Here is a 20,295-nt window from a genome sequence, read left to right as displayed (position 1 = left end):
ATAATCCTTACGACAATTTTATTTATTAATTATGGTTAAAAGAGTATTGGAGAGCACTCCTTAAGCAAGACCCAATTTTTTTTTTCAATTCCTTTTCTTTCAAATATGGGCCTGCAAAATTTTTAGCGATTTTTGTAATGGCCCAAAAATATTCACATTTATAATTTTAGTTCCTTGTATTTACTAAAAAAAATTTCCCTGATATAGCAGTTTTGAGTGGTGGAGAACTGTCGCTAACGAGCAACGGTAACCGGCGAACTCACCCAAACTCAATGCCGGCGGCGGCGGCGCCGTGCTTTGCGTCCGGAGCGCCTCTCCTGGGTTCATCTCCTCCGAGAGCGAAGCGTCATCGTCGGCTTCACCTAGCGAATCAGTCAGCTGCGGCCTCGCCGTCTCGCAGAGAGGTCTCCGTCTTCCTCGGCTCGAGCGCCTTGCTCGGGTCATTCGGGCTCTCGCTCTTCGTCCCCGCCTCTCCTTCCATGTCCGCGTCGCCGGAGTTCTTCGAGCTCCCGGACTCCGGCGGCGTGAGGGTGCTGGACCTTCGGATTGGCTCCGGCGAGGCTCCTTCTGCCGGCGACGAGGTCTCTTCCCTCTCTCTCTCTCTCTCTCGATCTCTCGAACAATGTCTTGATGGTCTTGAGTGATGTTGATGGAAAGGTTAATACAGTTGCAATGAAACCTGGGAATTCCAGTATTCCAAAAGCAGAGGACCCATCTTTTCGTTTCTAAATTATGCCTATTTCACAGCAGTTCCTGGACTTGCACAGCGTGTGTTAGGAAAACCCAGTAAAGTATAGAACCAGTGAAGATGAGCATCGTGCACTGCAATTGCAATTTAATTTGTTGTTACCCAAATTAGACTGATGAACTTCGGTTTTGCCGATTTTCGGATGTGTCTTCTGAATGTCAACTGCAATCTGTTGCTTTTAATCGTATTTTTAGATTGGAAAGTGCTGTGCAGTGTGCATTGCTGATAATTGTGCAGTCGTGTTCTCTGTATTCATGGTCTCGCTTTCGCGGATCACATTCCGATACGTTGGTAAACTTGCATGATTAATTAGAAGCTACCCGAGAGTCTCCGTCGTGGCAACAGATCAATCAACTTACTTTAGGTTTTGGGTGCGAAGGTCGCTATACATTACTATGGAAGATTGGCAGCAAAGCAAGGATGGAGATTTGATTCCACGTATGATCACAAAGATAGCACCGGGGATTCAGTTCCTTTTGTCTTCACACTTGGTTCAGAGAATGTAAGTTAACATCTTTGCTCTCTCTCCTTCTGCTCGACCATAATGGATACTGTCAAGAACTTCGAGTTCTTTAGCAAAACTTTTCTTGTTCACTATCATGTTCTTTACCACTCTCCACATCCCCAGCCCTCATTTCTTCCCTCCTCTCTGCAACACCACAAAAATTAGGAATAGCAGGAACAGAAGGCTAAGATTCTCTGAATCGTTCCGGTTTTAATTCACTTTCGTGTTCTTAATCAGCAGAAAAGCCTTTTTTGTTGCAAATCGACTGCATTGGTATGCTAGCCGTTTGTTTCGAGGAAAATCAACGATTTGGAAAACATTTTCCTAAAAATTGACTCACTTGTATCTTTTAAAAAAATTAATGAACAAACAATATTTTCATCTTCAATGAGGCTTAGATTGTTGTTGATGATAATAACATTTCCGTTTGAACAAACAATTTCAGAAAGTATTTTCAAAACTATTGATTTTTTGCGAAACAAATACACTAAAGCTTGCCTCTCCATTATTGACTTCAATCTTCCAAAGATGATGTTCACGTGCATTTTTCTTCAAAATCTGATGCCCCAATATTGCAACCTCCATAACATGTTCTCACATAAAAGAGGGTCCTGGGGTAGGTCAAATTGGCCAAACTTTCTTTCTTTCTTTGGCTGAATTTTTAATTTCTTTGAATGCGGGATCGTCAGGATTGGATGTGGGTTCGCGATCCTATACGATCCGGATGGTGATCGCACGCCAATCTCAAAAGCCAATGATTAGACCAGCGATCCGGATTGTTCAGCCAGATCTCGATCATAGGACCGCATAATCCTGAAAACCACGGTTGCATCGAAGGTCCTCTGGTGATGTGCAAAAATTAAACTTGCAGGTAATTTCAGGGATTCAAGCTGCCGTGAAATCCATGAAAGTAGGTGGTATCCGTAGAGTCGTTATTCCGCCATCACAAGGATACCAGAGCACATCCCAAGAACCTATACCACCAAATGTATGTTATACATGTCCCAATTCCTCCTCTATTGTCTCTTTTTCACTGCTTTCATTATTGTTCAGGCCAATTTTGGAGCACCCAAAGGTTTTTCTTCGAAATCTGCTCAATATGTTCCTCAGTTTGGTCTTGTTAAAATTGTGAAAGTTGTGTTGCCTTTTATTTTGTGCGCTCTTTGGAGTTCTTTACCTTCCATAGATATTTGGTCTTCTAAATACTAGAGCATCCATTTCACCAATTAGTTAATTGGAACATTACAGACGTGATTTTTAGATAGAGAATTTCTTTCATTGTAGTTTTTACAGGATTATGATATTCAGGTTCTAAACAAATTCTCAATTAGCATGACTAAGTTCTTCTACAGTTCTTTGACAGGCAGAGGCTGTTTACTACAATTTTTAATCCGACCCGTCTTGCCAATGGTGAAGGTTCCACATTGGGCACTCTTATCTTTGACATAGAATTAGTCAACCTGAGACACCAATAATTTTCGGATGAACGCTCTTTAGATGATCTTCAACTCACGAGAAAGGGTTAGCCATAATCTTCTACTTCTTTCAATTCGTAGCACTACATTCCACTTTCTTTTTTACGTTGTTAAATCGTGTAAGGTGATTATGTCAAGGCGGTGATAATTTTGCCAAGCCCTTGGCTCCATCAACTACTTCTTTTCAGATATTAAGATACTGAAAAGAAAACAAATGATGGGCAAAGAAATAACTAATGGAATTAGGCTCTCTTCCCGATTTAATGATCACAATCAAAGGTTTCTGGGGTGTGGATCTGATTATCCTAAACCATGTATAGGCTTAGAAGTGACTGAATAATAAGAGGAGAAAAGGCAAACGATGATGCCTTGTAACGATGTGTCGGGCTGAGACAGTGCCTAGACTTAATTCTCTATCTGCCCGAGAGAGTTTTTGCTCGACCAAGTATCAGAAAGACTATCAGACCAAACAAATCTCAAGGGACTTTTGAAATTTGTACTCTTTGCCAAAGAAATGCATCTGAGTCGTGATTTTGATATGGATAATCCACTAAGAATACTAACCATAGAGCATGCTTGGTTTAGCTTGGTCCTTTATGAAGTTGGATGGCATGTTATTTGATCACATCCCATAAGAAGATTTCAAGGAATGAGACTTTAGTTACTAGTCTTTCTGATACAAGATGACACAATTGACATGATCAACAATGACTAAAGCAGAAGGGTTCAATGGATGCAAGGATGAAAAACCAGAGAGCAGAAAAATATTTAAGGGACTGGAATTCAGGAAAAGCACACTTATTTTAGGATGAGAGGATTACACATAGGCTTGAGATATGTTCTTGCTTTGCCTGGAACGCATCACTGAGGACTATAGTAAAGGACCACATTATGCTTCTTTATGGTGTTAACAAAATCATCTCATTATTTAAGTCTTTATTTTCATCCGGCATTGAGCTTCTTTTTTACATTGACCGGTGTTCATCTTTGAAGATCATGTCAGGACTTTGATGGAAATCACTTCCTTTAGTTGCTCCCGACGTCCTGCCTAAGGTCAACTGTACACATTCACTTGTTGTCAGGATATCTTGTGTTTCCAACTGTAAAACCAACTTCCTTAATGGCTCTCCTTCTGATTGTATTTGGGCTTACTTCTTTCCGCCCTTCGTCCTGAAATTGATTCATTTTGATCTTACCATCTTAACGTATCGATGTGATCAAGTCACGTCTAGGTTGTCTCTCAAGAAAGGCACATCATAGACGTATATAAGGCAACTCGGGATGTTCTCCAAGATTAGCTCCAGAATTTGAGAGTAATTCCATAGCCTGAGCATGTTCTCTCTCTTTTTTGGCCACATTCAGCCTGAGCATGTTCAAACCTGGGATAAAAGTTGGGAATCCACTTGGGCAATAAGGTGAGACTTGATATGGTGTCTCGTCAAAGAGTCTGTTCAGAGATGTGACTTTGTTGTTCAACCTATGCGGATCGTCAACAAGGGCATAAGTGTTTTCTTATCTAGTGAGCGATGTTGAAACATGCTGTGGACCTGATTCTTCAGGTCATTATGTTTTCATCTACTTTTCAACGAAGAAATTATTCCGTCATCTCCTTCAGCCCCAAGATGCTTCTTTTTTTCCCTGTTGTAGGGAAGTGGAGTGGATGCTTCCGCAGTGCACAGAGGTAACATTCTCCATGCCGCAAAAGTTGAACTTCTGAGGATCCTAGTGTCTTTACCTTACCCGCATGACAATCATACATGTCCCCTTTATAGTCTATGCGAAATATTGTTTGGTACTCTGTTCCTGGTAGCTTCATAACCTAATTATTGGTAAAATCCTAAATCTTGATTCAGCTGTCTGTGGGAACCATGTGCATTTCATGAGGATAAGATTCTTGTTCATTCGTCATCGGCAGATGAATACTGTTTTATGCAAGACGGTGAAATCAAAGAGAGTGCGCCGGTTCAAACTTCCCGGTATGCTATAAAGGATGAACCAAAGTACGAAGGTCGCGGGACAATTAAGACAGCTTTTTTGGCTCTTGTTCCATTCTTTGACAATCAATTGGCTCTCTTTTGGGAAAAATCAGTGTGTTCCTATACTCATGTGGTGGGGGTTCCTATATCACAGCTAGTCTTTCATGCTGAATCCCAACAGCACGAGCTCTGTACCATGTTCTTCCACCATAAAGGCGGCCCTCTTCCAATTCCCTCGCTCTAGTAAGGCTCGAAACGCAACGTAACTGACGCATTATTACCGACTAATGAAATGTTCTTGGTCGTGGGGCACATCAGATAATATTCGATTGCACGTGTCTTTCTTCCTCTACGACGTGCGTATCCTTAAAATGGACATGCCATTATCATCAGGACGTTCAATGTGGCCGTCGGTTCTCATGCACGCGATCGGAATCCCCTTCTTGAATGAAACGCTCTTATCCGTCGTGCATCGGATGATAATCTACATAAACATCAATCAGATGATAAGCTTTTTCGGGTCAAACCAATGTAGGTTTTACTCATTTCTCATGCACGCGTTCTGAGTAAAAAACTACATCGAGAAACCGCTCGACCATCATCACAAGATTGACAAGGGGCTTCGCTGCATCTTTTGTCAAAGCTTTTACCAAATTGCGGAGGACGATTTCACGTGTTGAACCATGCTGGTGCACAGTCGGCCCGTGACGGGTTGAAATCCTGCTGGAGAGCTTGATGATTTTTCTTTTATAAATTCTGCGTTGGAAGGTGACGGATCAACCGCCGATAAGCGCGGTTGACCCTTCTTTACCTTATTGGCCGCGGGTTCACCGGAATCTCTCCTACGAATCTTCTCTCGGTGCTTTCTATTTGGCCATGAAATATTATTTACAAAGGAATATTAAAAAAAAAAAACCGTGAAACGAAAGAAGAAGCAATTACACTCTTTTACACATTGTGAGGACGAGACGCCGTAAAATCAAATTTTATAAAAGAGAAAAAACAATTCATATTCGGTGACATGATGTTTTGCGTTTCATTACAAGGAAATGCCGTAAAGTCGTAATAAAAAAATTTCACATGTTACGACGCTCGGGACTTACTTATGACAAAACTTTGTAAGCCTTCCGAAAATGTCATTGAAACAAAATAATAATAATTACACCTTATGACATTTTTGCGTTTCGTTATGGTGAATTATTGAACGTAAGTAGATCGTTGCAGAACAAAAAGAAAATCGCATTATATTTATGATGTTTTGCACTTGATTTGGACAAAGCGCCACAATCAATTTCGAACCATTGTAAAATGTAAAATTTGTATCTTACAACATCACGAAATGTCGTGAGGACCAATTACACCACACCGATACATGTGATTTCTCTTAAAATTTTACAACGTCACGACATATCATCATAACCGAGTTTAGGACGCCATAAAATGCATTTTGCCTTCTTTCACTACGCTACCACGTTTTATTTTTGAGTAAGTACAAAACAAGTGAAAAAGAAAGGTTTGGTTGTATAGTCTATGTCATACCGTATCATGGAATATCCCGATCACGAAAGAACCTCAAGTCCTAATCTCACCCACGGACACAATCGTCCTTCCGCCCAAAAGGATCAATCGAGTCCTTTCGAAAAATATACGATATTTAGAGCGGCCAATCCAAATGTTCTCCTCTTTATGATCACTAGCTAACGTCGTTTTCTGTAGTTTTAAAATACACATTTTGTTTCTGTCGAAGTATCGGCCATGGAGATATTTTCCGTTGACAAATTTTTCTCTCGACACCGCGCAAATTGGACACAACTTCAAATCAAGCTAAGTCTAAGTTAAGCCCTAGAAATTAGATCCTAATCCCAAAGTCCAAATCTATCAATTTTTTAAATTTTTTTTCTTATTGGGTCACGCCATGCCAATGAGCAGGCAATTTCATGGATTGGGATGTCTTTTGTCCACACACGTAATTTTCCATACGAAGCAAAGTTGGACATGAATTATCCAAAAACATGACTAATTTAATACTGATTAAACCAAGAAAAATTATACATAATCATCAATCCCCTTGACTTCAAGTGACTGTCGCGGACTTTTAAGGCCAGAAATTCTCTTAGGTTACTCCAAATGTCACGCATGGAAAGAGTGATGTGAAATTAAAAAAGAAAAGAAAAAGGAAAAAGGCTCAAACAAGACATAAACTTTATTCATATTTAATGTGATTAATTTGAGTAATGCAATATGTTCACATCATTTGGTACGACTTTTGGGATGGCTGACGTTGGACCCACGATTTCGTGGATTGTTCTTGATTTTGTACGTGAATTATATATGTAAGCACGACAAGATTTTCCCTGTCTTGTCAATTTCAAAAACCAAGCTGAAGCAGCCCTCCAAAATGGACATATTCCAAAAGATTGACAAAGAAATTAAATTGACAGGGAGGATCAACGGAGAACCAAGTAGATCCAAATCCATCCGATTCTTGTGATTTGAAAGCCAATTTGGCGTCGTCGTCTATCGGACATTTTCTTCAGAAATGTTCCTGTTTTGAAGCCCAGTTTGTCAATTTCTAGAGTTCACATTACATGTGTGAATACATAGTTTAGTGTTTCTAGTATAGTGTTTTCCTTTCGTTTTTATATTATGGATAGATATTAAATGTAGAAAATTTGTTGCGGTTACGTGTCCAAATAATGATAACTTAAGACGGGCCATGGTTTTTAACCAATGATGTAAGTTTTTCAAGTTTTTTTAGCTCGTGTTTTCTTGATTAAATTTAATTAAGCCCGTAAAGTAAGAGATTAAATTTGACCCGATATAACACTAATTGAGGTTTTACTTGTACTGTCACGGAGATCACGAGCTAAAATATACTTAAATAGAACTATCGTAATATTTATAAAGACCAAAAAGATTAAAAGGTGATAAATATTATCATATATGTTGTTGATTTAGAAAATGGATTGAAATGAAAAAAAAATGCTCTAAAAATCTAGGTAACAGTGTAATTATATCTTGAAATAGTAACGAATAACTTATTCGACGAATAACTTATTCGACTTTGTTATAGAAACTTCAAGAATTAGATTGAACAAATCGAATATTTACGGACAAGATTAAAATATTTAGGAATAGTTCAAGGACCCGCATTGAAAGAATTAAGAGTTCAAGGATGATATTACACGTTATGCCAAAGTTTAAGAACAATCGGCGCCATTTTCCCTTTATTAAACGTGTGTAGAAGCTACCCCCCGGTCTACAATTAGGTAAATTTCCACCCAAGTGAAAGTGTAAAACCGGGCCATCAATTTCAATTCTGGTTAATTACTTTCCCTTCTACCGCTAATAATTCCTACTATATGTCATTTTGACTTTTCAAGTCCAAAAACGAAGCCCTTAGAAGGATAAGCATTTAATCGTTTTTTTTCCCTTCAAAATTTTAGAGGAAGAAAATATGGAAAAACAAAAAAACGATTAGATGTGTACATACGTCGGCCTATAAAGAAAGCAAACGATATAATCGACTATCTCTAGTAACGTCCAACTTGTTTTCCTCGTGTAAATCGCCGGTTTTTCTTTCTGTCGACAACTACGTCGAGGTCTCCTCGCGCGTCCAAAAATAGTCCGACATAAACCCCGATTTTTTCAAATCCCCCCATCTTTTCTTTTTCCTAATGTGGGTCTTTGCCCTACAAATCGGGGCATCAACATCATCAAATCGCTAGAAATTCAAACAACAACGTCCCGAACGCATCGGCTAAACAGGGACAGTTCAGCAAATTCCAAAGGTTTGGCGGGCATGTGAGGTTGCGTTTCGCTTAAGACACGACCCCAATTTCGAGGAAACCCCCGCGACTTGAAAAAAACAAGGGACAAAAAATGTAAGTAATTCGAGATCTCATGCAGCTAGCTGGAAAAAAAATTTAAGATTTTATATTGCTGTCGGTATTTTCATTTTCCCGAATGCAGAAGAAATTTCTCAAACAGAAAAAAAAAAAGGAATCAAAACGGTTAATTATCCGTTCGACGGTTAGGTAATTTGATATTGGAAAATGACGGTAACTTCGAGATGCGACTTTTCTCGGGGTATATATAGTTTGGTGCTTCTTAAATCGAAGCTTTCTTTTTTTTTTTTTCATTTAACATGCATAATCGATGTTCTTGCTTAGGTATCCGTTGACGAAATCGAAGTACGAAATAAGCTTATGCTCTTAAAAGAATTGAAAACATGTCAAATGCGATAGAACGACACGTCGCTGGAAATATGTCGAGGGCGGTGCGTTCGGGTGACAGAGTGTCGCCTTGACAAAATCTGATCCGTTCCGAGACATTCCAGGAACCGATTAAAGCTCACATTTTAATCAATTTGATCCTTTCTAGAAGGGCATGTATATAGTGTATGGATCAAGAAAAATCAAGCCATGCATAATGACAAAGACGCAGATATTTTTTTCAAAAAAAAAAATGCCACGTAATGTGCCCGCCATGATATCTCCAGTGGGTCTTCTCGTGCATCATGTGAAACGAGACACGATTTTCTTGGCGTGAAATTGTTGGGCAAATGACATTTTTTGACATCCCACAAAGTGGAGTCAAATCATGTTTTTCTTCTTGACGCCCTCTTATTTTCAAGATTAGGTCAGTCATGTCATGCACATATATCCATCCGCGACATCATTATTTTGATTTTTCCCTCTTTTTTACCCAATTAAAAAATATCCACTATGATATTTTTTTAATCTTTTTGTTGTTTTTATCGTGGGTGAATTTCACTCGACCATCATTTGAGATACCCACTTTCTAGATGCTGCCACTTTTTTTTCTTTTATCTCTCTTTTTTGGAAAAAATTATTATCTCCTTTTGAATTAACATGTGATTCTCTCCCAACCCGATTCTTTTGCTGGATCCTGCCGCTTATTGTGTTGCAAAAATTCCACATAGATTTGTGATAATCACAATTATGTTCATGTCCTCCATGAACATTGTGATTCTACATTGGACTAACCATTGAGTATGCTAATGATGGTTATATACCCAACAAGAGCTTGTGTCTTTTGCCCAAAAAAATTGATCAAGACATTTTGAATTTTCTCTGCATACCCAAATGAAGATATGCAAGCTATGTGACATCACCATCATTTTTACTATTTAAGGTGACCAAAACACATGTTTAAATTTGATTAATCCAAAAAAAAATTTGGAAAAATAGAAAGAAACATGGAGGAGTGGCAATCAATAATCATGACTCTAGACTAAAATGGAGAGAGTGGTGTGGGTTCAAGGAAGGTGGCTTTTATAATTGATTGCGTAAATCCAACCAAGGACTTGTCCACAATCATGACTCCAATGACCTTCAAAAGTGGGCATTACGTTCTCTTTTGCTTTTGAGTTCTTTCCATGTAATATCCAAAATGCTCCTCCAACACCCTTTTCGTACTACTTTGTGTGTCCCACATGAGAAGACTTTTTTCCTCTTTTTTCTTATCATTTTTAAATTTTTTATTTTTCTTTTGCTTTTTTTTTTGGGATCATCATAGTTTCTCCTTGACTATATATATTCCATGTGGTTGGCAAATGAATAAAGGCTGCCTTTGGGGGATTTGAGATAATGCAGAAGTACAATAAAGTGAGGAAGAAAAAGGTGAAATGGATGCCTAGTGGCCATTGTCTAGGGATGCCAAAGAAGTCCCACTTTCAACAAGGGGAAGTGAGAGAGAAATTGTAGTTTTCATGGAACTCCAACAATGGGCATGCCATTTCGATCCTATCAAAAGCTTCACTTGTGAAATCCATAGTCCATAAGGTTTGGCACCTTATTTATTGCGAAAGTTGACGAATCTCACGATTAATGTCAAACGAGGGGATGAAAAATTACGGGAGCAATCAATAAGAAATGATAAAGGACATAGGAAATTATCGTGTTTCAGTCCAATGGTCGATACCTTCTCTACTAGGAGAGCTATTCATCGAGAAATCCACTAGGAATCTAGAAAATGCGGAGTTTCCAATCTCTCAAACTGTTTGGAAATGTTCTATTTACAATCATGTTTGGAGCAAAAGTTGAGATCGAGAAATTCAACGGGACGTTGATTGCGACCATTAAAATTCTGTGCAACCCACTAAATGGTATCAAAGCCGATGGTTGATTTGTGGCTCAGTCTCAGTATGCATAGGCGTCCGGTGATTATCTCAAGAAAATAATCTCGGCGCGACTCCCTAATCGAGGTGGCTGATGATGTCCCTCGGCCTCCCGCCGAACTTGACTTGGCCAAGGCCATCAAGGTTGAGTCCGAAGGCAAACCTTGTCCATAAGTAAACTCACAAGAATTTTTCGCACCCATTTTAGTGACATGTCCATAAGTACGAACATCTTATACTTATTAATAATAAACGAAGTAACGAGCCTCGAACAACTTATTCTTAGAATTCTTATGATGCTTGCAATCAGTGCTCTGGAAATTCAAGTCACTCTTTATCGTGCTGCGCTCTTAACTGATAACCTTTATTTAATATTACAATCCTCAAGCAATTAACCTTTAAGGGAAACTAATCAAACATTGCCCATTTCCATCAAAACACCACCATCACTCAGACATAATCATATCAAAAGGTGGCATAAAGCCAAAAGCTAGGGCAAAGCTGGTTGGGTCATGCAAGACACCATCACAACACCAATATTGGAGGACGATGATAGCTAGGTGGGATAGATGTGATCTGTCTACATTCATTTGTTTTTCTTCTCCGGTGGCGACTTCCCTTTCATTTCCTCCTCCTCTTCTCTCTCTCTCTCTCTCGCTCTCTCGCATCGATCGAGCCAAGTGCGCATGGGCGAATTTAAGACGGTGATCGATGGGGGCGTTGGACAGGAGCGGGGATCACTGTTTGCCCCCCACGACTCTATCTCAATCGGTCAAATCCTAATCGATCACGCGACGTTCGCATACTTTCATTGATAGATAAATTTACCGATATTTTTTGTATTTTTCCTTGGGGCGCGATCGATTCGAACCGATCAGGGAGGGAGGGGACCAGACATAATTGCCACATGAATGTGAACAACTTGACTTCCTTCTTGCACCGGCGAATTCTTTGGGTCTATTTATTGTTGGAACGTCGGGTCCATTTTATTTTCCAATTTTTCAAACCTAATTTATCGGAATCGAGAAATTGTGGGCAAAATTCCGTGGACCTCAAATTGGAAAGTTAGGACATGGCCAATGAATTCCCCTTGAGATTTTCCGAAATTTTTTTTTTTTTTTTGGCCTATCGACATGAAAAGGAAACGAGGGCAATCGATGCTTTTTCGAATTTCTTTCGGCGAAAGCTCCAATTTCTTTCTTTTCCCTTTTTTTCCTTCTTGCTGCATTCAATTTTTTTTTTTGGCTCTACTCGAAATTCAAATACTAATAATTGCAGCTATCTATCGATAGGGACCGAACGGAGGGTCGTGCCTAATTTTTAGGCAATCACGAGGTGGATGGCGATTTATGTGAAAATGAAAAGAATGTGACCCATCAAACTCTTAAAAAAAAAAATCCTAGACCAAAAAAATTTTTCGACCAAAAAAAAATTCTGACAAGAAAATTTTTTTAAAAAATAAAAAATAATATATATAAATATATGTTTTTGGATGTATTAAGCTTTTGTATCCATTCAAAAGTGCTATTTTAGTTTGTCCCGCTCTTCTTTGCTCTTCTTCATCGGAGACATAAAGGGCCAAGAGGTAAGAACAAATTATTAATGAGTTTTGTCTTATTTTTACTTATTTTGTGGTTCTTAAAATTTGAAAAAATAAAAGACGGTAGGACCATGAACGACCCGACTAATCTTTATCGGATGTGGCAGCCTTCTAGTCCCTCACGGATCTGTGCTCTCGAGAGCGCGGTTCAAAAACACATGCGATCGTCGTAATTCAAACCGTGCTAAATGAGCAAATTAAGGGGGAAAAATGCATCCCTATGACAAAGCTCGATAGTCATTATTAGACGGCGAGAAAATTTAGACGCATTATTGCACGAAATTTGATTTGTTTAACTAGTCAAATTACTGTCTGATGTAATTGATAATCACGTTAGATGGAGTAATTACTTTTCTAAATGAATGAATTTATGTTTAAGTTAGGATTATGAAAACCCTTGACCGATTTTAGAAGGAACTTGATTTGCTTTCATTGTTCAGATCGGTTTCTGAAGGTATCCAGCTAATTAGTAATTAATCAATACGGTAATTAACATGGTATCAAGGAATTTAGGCAAAATGCCACGCTACACAATCGAAACGAACCGCGGAGGCGATCGAAAAATGAATAGCGATGGAGTAACCGAAGATGTCGCGAACCGCCCAGATTTATATTCAAACGGATAAACGGGAAGGAACTGAAGGAAAAAAAAAAGGGCAAGCTGGTAATGAGAACCAAGAGATTTCGAAATTCAACCCAAAGTCGATCGAAAGGGAATCGGGAAAACCGTCGAACCGGTCCTAAACCTGACCCGCGGATGGCAGGCAATGATCAGACCGCCGCGTCGGCCACTCCCAGTGCAATGCCATGCGAAAGTTCGGCACCGAATCGACAGATTCGGAAAGCTCGGGACCGGATCGGGCACCCGCGCATCAGGGTTCCGGACCGATCGGGTAATTTTCCCTCGATCGAAATGCGTGCCGCACGAGCAATTCGACTGATCGGTCACGCGGCTTTGTGTTCGGAAGCCGGTGTTGATTTGCTCTGATCAAGGGAACAACAACAAAAACGTGGAAATGATGAGCGTTCCATCGAATCCGGGGGGTCAAAGAGATTGAGATTCACATGCACAATTATAGCTAGATTTACATTCCCTAGCAAATCTAGCACTAAAGCCAAACACCAAAATCCATTCCATTTTCAAGGGGAGAAAAAAAAAAGCGAAAGCCTTGGATGTACTTCCGATGCGCTTTTGGGTCCATTCGTAATTCCAAAATTAGTCACGCCCAATAACGACTTCGTTTTCGCGTCACGGGGCCGCCGCCGGTGATGCTCACCAAACATCGGAACGAAAGATGATTTATCCATCCGGGACAAAGAGCACGGTTTCGCTTGCCCCATAAGTTCCTCCCTTCCTTCGTCCATGCCACCCCCTTCCGGGGCCCACAATTAAGAGAGGGTTACGGTTAAAAAAACCGTCCCCCGGGCGCACGTCGAATCCCCGTCGGACGCGGTTTCGCCGATTCCAAAAATCCCACCGTTCGAAGCGACCTCGACTTATCGGGAATGCGGAATACTCTTGTATTTTCCCCCGAAAACGTCTTTAAAGATGCCGTTACTCCTATTCTCGGCTAAATCAATCTAATGTCGCGAGAGCATCGTATTCGTTAACAAATTACACGAGTAGGAAGCGCGGCGGGGGGGTACGCTTTGCTCCGGTACATGGAGAATGGCAAAATCAATAAATAAGCAAAAACACAAACAAATTAATAAATTTACCTTATTCTTTACCAAAAAAAAAAAAAAACAAATTAATAAATTAATGAAATAAATAAATAAATAAATAAAGGAAAAATAAGGGAAAATAAGGGAACTGGGCACTGACAACCACTAGCCAGATAAGTGCAAATGCAGACGACACGACACCAATCCCATGTGTCGTACGGACACTGACAACCCCCCCCATTAAAAGTAAGGGGGGGGACAATCCTTCTTTCAGACGCCGCGGGCCCCACCGCTCCCCGTCGGATAATATACCACCCCCCGAATAAACAAAACAAAACCAAAAAAAAAAAAAGAAGGCGAAAATGAAACGACCGTATCATCCTAATAATGCTAGGAGTTTTTTTTTTTTATGGTTAATACCGCGAAAAACGCCAAACGGATATGCATTTGATAAATTTATCCCGAACTAATTTCTTGACCACCTGAAAACTCCAAATTGGTACACCCGTGATCAATTTACCGTTCGTTAAATTAAATTAATACCACGAATAGCCACAGGTTGGTAAACCCGCGAAAAACGAAAGTGGGGGTCAAAACCCCGAATTGGTACACACCGTCAGCCGCCGCGTTTCGTCCAACTCGGCAATCTGACGATAAAAATCTGACGGAGGGTAAATTTATAGCAGATATATCGGTTTCGGAATTTTCGACGGTACTTTTTTTTTTTTTTCCTTGCAATAGGAAATAAGAAAAAAAATATGTACATACAGCTTTTTCCGTCCAGCCCCGGAGATTCGACGACCCTTCGCACGTGCGAGGGAGGGGCTGGTCACGTTCCCAGATTAGGGGGGGCGGGCCCCACGCTCCGCGGGGGGGTTGGTATTGGACCGTAGCGGCGCGCTTACGTGGGACCCATCCGCGCGGGACCGGCTGGCCCGACACGTGGCGCGCGCGGCGCGCGCCCCGTGACGTGGTCGCGAGAATCACCGCCGCGTAAATCTCGGGCCGCGACAGCGCCCCCCGGCCATGGTGAAAAATGTGAAAAGATTGCCGCCAGCGCATCACTTCCTCCCAATTTTTGAGCAATTGCTTGATTTCCCCCCCCCTCCCTCCCTTTTTTTTTTTTCGCCCCTCGAATTTTCGCTTATTGCTTTTTTAAAAAAATACTACCCGGAAAAAAATTACTGCCATTTGTTATTTTGGCATTTGTAATTTTCGCAATTTTTATTTTTGAAGTTTGGCACCGAGCAGAAACTGGGATTCGAAAACCCTGATTCTGAAGCCGAGTTAACAAGCCTCCTGAGCGTATCCTTAATCTGTCGCAAGACCGTGTAGATTTCTCCCTTCTTCCTTTCGGATCCCGCCGGCATAAGGATAGATTCGGGGAACTTCACCTGGTTTTTATTTTATTTTTTGTAATTACAGAGTTCATGTATACACGAAAATTACATCTCCCCTTAAAAACCGGACGATCAGAGTTTAACCGGTTCCGCTGTGGGGAAATTGAACGGTACGTAAGGGGCTCCGTCGCTCTCGGCCGTTACATGACATGCTTCACTTTCCGTTCTTTCTCTGGCAGATACGCGCGCGCGGCCCCATCCGTCGTCTCTGAAGGTACGTCCTTTTTGGAAAACCGGGTATGCCCGAATGAATACTACTCGGAGAATGTACGGCCCCCGACCATCTATTCGGGGGGGAGGGGGGTCCTGCATGCAGAATTCCATCTATTCGCCCCATCCGGGCCGAGAACGTACCGTGCATGACATCCCATCCGCCGCCCGGCCCCCCGGACCAGAATCGGGCTCCGGGAAAACCGCATTAAAATCCCTTTTTCTCCGGACGGGTACGCACGACACGACCGGGGTAAAAATCCGGCACGAGACAAGGGTAAAAAGCAGGAAAGAGGAAGAAAAAAAAAAAGAGAAACCAGCAAAACGAGATTTGGGCACTTATCTTGACTTGATAAGAAAGCAACAAATCAAAATGCCTAATGGAGGCCGCCCCACCCCACCCCTTCTCTTTTGGCAATTCAATGAAAAGAATTTCACCAAGGGAAAACCCAAAAAGAGATATTATAGAGAAAAAGGAAAGAAGAGGAGGAGAAGCAGCGGCAGTAAAAAGGCCCGCTCCCTTTGTTGTTTTTTTAAGGTAAAAAGACAGGCAGATCGAAACAAGGGAAGGGCAATTTCTTTATTGTCTGTCCGTGCCGGGGGACAAAATCTGCAAAACCTTCCCATAATTCACTAATCTCTCCCTCTCTCTATCTCTGCGGTTGTAAAGAAATCTGCAGCAGCAATGATGTACGAGATTTCCTCTCTCTCTAGACCGAAACCCCCCCCCCCCCCCCCCCCCCCCACCATTGACTTTCTCTCTCTAACCCCGCCCCCGTCACGCTCTCCCCACATAAAAGCCGAGCCAAACCTCATCCCCCACCACCATCACAGGCACCGCACCACCACGCCAGGAGCGAAGCTGATCTTCTGCCGCCGCCACCCCTTTCTCTCCCTCTCGCTCGAAATCTCTCTCTCTGCTTCATGCTCTTCCCGTTCCTCTGAGGAAAAACTCTCTCTTTCTCTAAGCGAAAGCCGGGAAGAAACAGAGGAAGCGGCCCTCATGGCGGTGGAGGCGCGGCGGGGCAATCCTTTTCACGCCCAGTTGATCGCGAACAGGTACGGGGTCCGCGGCCCTTCGTGGGTGTCTGGTGAATTTGAATACCGTCGGTTGTTTGGGTTGTTTCTCCCTCCCCCTCTCTCGCCCCTGTTTCTCTCTGTTTTGGTTCTGTTCCGTTTCTTTTTTGTCGGGCTGATGAGCTTGGATTGGGTCGGTTCCGTTGTTGGGTTTCGCAGGGGTAGCGCTGGCGCGGCCGATTTCTTCGCTGGCCAAGCGGAGGAGTTCATGCCTACGGCGGCGGCGGCGGCGGCGGCAACGCCCGACCTGATCTTACCGCTGTCGCGCTGCTACCAGCAACCCCGCGTCGTGCCCGAGATCTTCGCCGTGAAACCGTCCGTGAAGACCGACAGCGGTTTGAGCACCAACTACAACGTCGCGGCCGCCGCCGTGCCTGTCCCCAGGAACCAACACAAGCGGTCCAGAGACGCGCTCGGCGACGATCACTTGAACGGCGATCTCCTCCCGGCGAATCATAATCCTCAGAAGATGAGCAAGGCGTCGCTGTTTCTGGGGCCAGAGGCCGCGTGCGAGATCCAACGGCACCAATTGGAGATCGACCGTTTGATTTCCCAACACGTAATGATCCTTTTTTACTTCAAATTTATTGTTGCTGTCGTCGTCGGTTATGTTTCGACAAGCCTTCGATGAATTTCGTGACGGTTATTACTTTTGGTCTGGGATTTCAAGAAACAAAACCCAGAGAAGAATTGACAATGTCGATTCTGTTTCTGGCGAGAAAAATGTTAAATTTCCACGAATTGCGTCAAGAAGTTGATTGATTTTTGAAAAAAGAAAGGGAAGTTCCAAATTTTCTGACGACTCTCTTGTTCTTGACGTGTTCACAGACGCAGAGGTTGAGGTGGGAACTGGAAGACAGAGTGAAGCAGCAATCGAAAGCGCTGCTCTCGTCCATCCACGACTCGGTCGTTCGGAAGCTCAAGGAGAAAGACGAAGAAATCCAGAGGATGGGGAAACTGAATTGGCTGCTCCAAGAAAAAGTGAAGAACCTGGTGATGGAGAACCAGATCTGGCGGGGCCTCGCCCAGACCAACGAGGCCGCCGCCAACTCCCTCCGCTCCAACCTCGAGCACGCCCTCGCCCGCAGCGTCGGCGTCGGCGGCGTCGGCGGCGGCGGCGGGGAGGACGACGACGCGGAGTCCTGCTGCGGGAGCAACGATCCCGGGAGGGCGGGAGCGAGCGCCGGGGCCGCGGCGGAATCGCGGAGGGGGCGCCACGGCCGCGGGGGGTGCCGGGCGTGCGGGGAGAGGGAGTCGTCGGTGCTGCTGCTGCCGTGCCGGCACCTCTGCCTCTGCGCGGCGTGCGGGCCCAGCCACCACGACTGCCCGGCGTGCGGCTCGGCGGTCACGGCGAGCGTGCACGTGAACCTGTCGTCGTCGTCGTAACGGTCGGGAGCCGCCCCGGGGCAGGAAAGGTAAAAAAGGATAAAAGTTAGGGGCAGGAAGTGGAAAAAGGGAAAGAATAAGGGGGGAGGAAAGAAATAGTCTCTTCTTCTTTTTCTTCTTTTTTTTGTATTTTGTAATTTTTCGGATGATATTCTTTGATATCTTTTAGTGTTGGAGAAATTGGGGAAAAACATCGAGAGGGATGGTTTTCCATTTTTGTGTAAATACATGGTAAATCTCTCCTTTTTTTTAATTTATTAATCATAGTTGTTCGTTTTTCTTCTTTGTTTTTTTGGAAATCATTAATTGAGGATGCACAAATTTGTCGACTTTTTAATCTTTTTTATTTTCGTTGCTTAGGCTTCCAAAAAAAAAATTAGAAAAATATATTTACTTTTTTTTTTTTAACTTTATTGCTCTTCTAGTAATATTTGCACCCACATTCTTCTTTTTCCTCGAGGTCGATTTATCATGACTAATCTTTTGTTCTATAGAAACGTGATAATTATACACCCTTTTGACTCATGGCTAGTGTTCAATGATGAAATTTTGACCCCCTGCTTTTTTTTTTAGTAAAATAAATATATATCAATGGGGCATCTAATAATGGTGAATTCTAAGTCTTCCAGTGTTGCATGCTAACATGATTTCGTTGATGGGAATCATTCATTCGAGCACTAGGGCATTAATTAGTAGGGACCTCGAGGAATTAATGGCGATTAAACATGTTTTAGTGAAACACGGCTTTAGAATGTACTACTATTTAGGCGGCTAGCTACGTCATCATCATTGAGAAATTGTAAAGATCAGTCACTTGGATCGACGGATAAAATGTCCGTGAGTGGCAATTTTGGGATCGGTGGTAACATTCTCTTCTTGATGGATTAATAATTTTCTCGACGAGATGGTAAATTTTGGTTGATATATGGAAATGTTCCTTGGCCAGGATATTCCAAGATACCAAGAATGCAAAGAGCTCTTTTCATCACTTTCTTTTTATCAATTTTTTGATTCCAAGTCAATGTTTTTGCTTTTTGGGTGGCTATGCAAAAGATAAAGCATGTAAAAAAAAGGGGAAAAGGGGAAAAGGGCAAAGGCATTATTCTGGTTGTACTTCCTCACTTGAAGTGAAGATGACTGAGATATATAGAATATACAATTTCTCTCCACCAATTTGTCCCATTTCTTTCTTTTTTTTGCCGAAATTTCTCACCCTTTAATGTTGTGAAAAGAAAAACTACGACCTTCCAAATCATTTGTGATAAGTGTATTTTGACTTTTTCTTAATCTAGAGTTCTAGACACCCGAAATTCTCGCACGATACAACTATTGATACGTACATTTTTTTTTTGTAATTTTCATAATTTTGAATAGTGTCTTTCGGCGAAAAAGTAACAAAGATTATGTTTTATGTTTAAAAAAAAAAAAAGCTTAACCAAACATGCCTTTAACCATAGAATGAAAGATGCTATATATATGTTCGATTTTATTTTTTTTATATATTAGCCACGCAATATAGGAAAAAAATAAACACTTTCTCGATTATTATATATATCAAATCACGTAAACTTTGGGGCATTTTGAAAGCGTGGCACATTTTTGGTGGTAGAATATAACTTTAGACATTATTGTCGGCACTGAGGATATGGCCAAGCGGGGGCACTTGTCAAATTGTTCCTAGCTTCAACGCGCACATGCCCGTCACCTTTCGCCTCATCCCGATCTCGCACCTTGACACGCGTCGCCACGATCCGTCGTTTGACCCCATGAAAGAATTCATGACAAATAAATATATGTATGTGATTTTCCCCAAGTAACATCTTTAGCAACCTAATTTTTATTTTACTCTGCGTAAACCCCAACCAGAAAAGGTTACACAAGTTAAACTTGGCATTTGATAGAGAGGTAAAAACTAGTAATATCGGTAGCTGGGGCACTAATAAGATCAACAAGAGTTAGCAAACGATATATATCTATATATATTGCAACATGCATGCATGGGATCTTGATGGGTGTGTATCTCATTAAATCTCTTAACGAATGACGACGATAAACTTGCATGGGGTCGACGTGATTAAGAGTGTCACGAGCAAATTAATTTCCTAAATTAT

At 41.8% G+C, this 20,295-nt stretch overlaps 2 protein-coding genes across 6 annotated transcripts; both read left to right on the top strand.

Moving 5' to 3' along the window:
• Window positions 1-204: 204 nt before the first annotated feature.
• LOC115693642 (peptidyl-prolyl cis-trans isomerase FKBP17-1, chloroplastic) lies at window positions 205-4,333 on the top strand. Of its 5 annotated transcripts, XR_008817980.1 has the most exons (6): window positions 205-581; window positions 1,128-1,250; window positions 2,125-2,241; window positions 2,606-2,774; window positions 3,722-4,143; window positions 4,288-4,333. XR_008817980.1 is itself a non-coding variant. In XM_030620671.2 (5 exons), the coding sequence occupies exons 1-4, from the start codon at window positions 273-275 to the stop codon at window positions 2,726-2,728; spliced, it is 672 nt and encodes a 223-aa protein (XP_030476531.1). In that variant the 5' UTR covers window positions 205-272; the 3' UTR covers window positions 2,729-2,774; window positions 4,091-4,333. The 5 variants fall into 5 exon arrangements, 4 of the variants coding, with proteins under 4 accessions (XP_030476531.1, XP_030476534.1, XP_056174008.1 ...); XM_030620671.2 differs by having other exon boundaries at window positions 4,091-4,333; XM_030620674.2 differs by having other exon boundaries at window positions 3,951-4,333.
• A 12,265-nt stretch (window positions 4,334-16,598) lies between these two features.
• On the top strand, window positions 16,599-18,437 carry LOC115693643 (BOI-related E3 ubiquitin-protein ligase 1-like). The gene is made up of 3 exons (XM_030620677.2): window positions 16,599-16,780; window positions 16,958-17,357; window positions 17,627-18,437. Exons 1-3 carry the CDS (start codon window positions 16,725-16,727, stop codon window positions 18,182-18,184), a joined length of 1,014 nt encoding a protein of 337 aa, XP_030476537.2. The 5' UTR covers window positions 16,599-16,724; the 3' UTR covers window positions 18,185-18,437.
• Window positions 18,438-20,295: the final 1,858 nt, after the last annotated feature.

This window comes from Syzygium oleosum, unplaced genomic scaffold (genome assembly GCF_021117445.2).
Source record: "Syzygium oleosum isolate NSW1041296 unplaced genomic scaffold, Sole_v2.1 Sole_v2.14, whole genome shotgun sequence".
Lineage (NCBI taxonomy): Eukaryota > Viridiplantae > Streptophyta > Magnoliopsida > Myrtales > Myrtaceae > Syzygium > Syzygium oleosum.
This window is presented reverse-complemented; position numbering and strand designations above follow the sequence as displayed.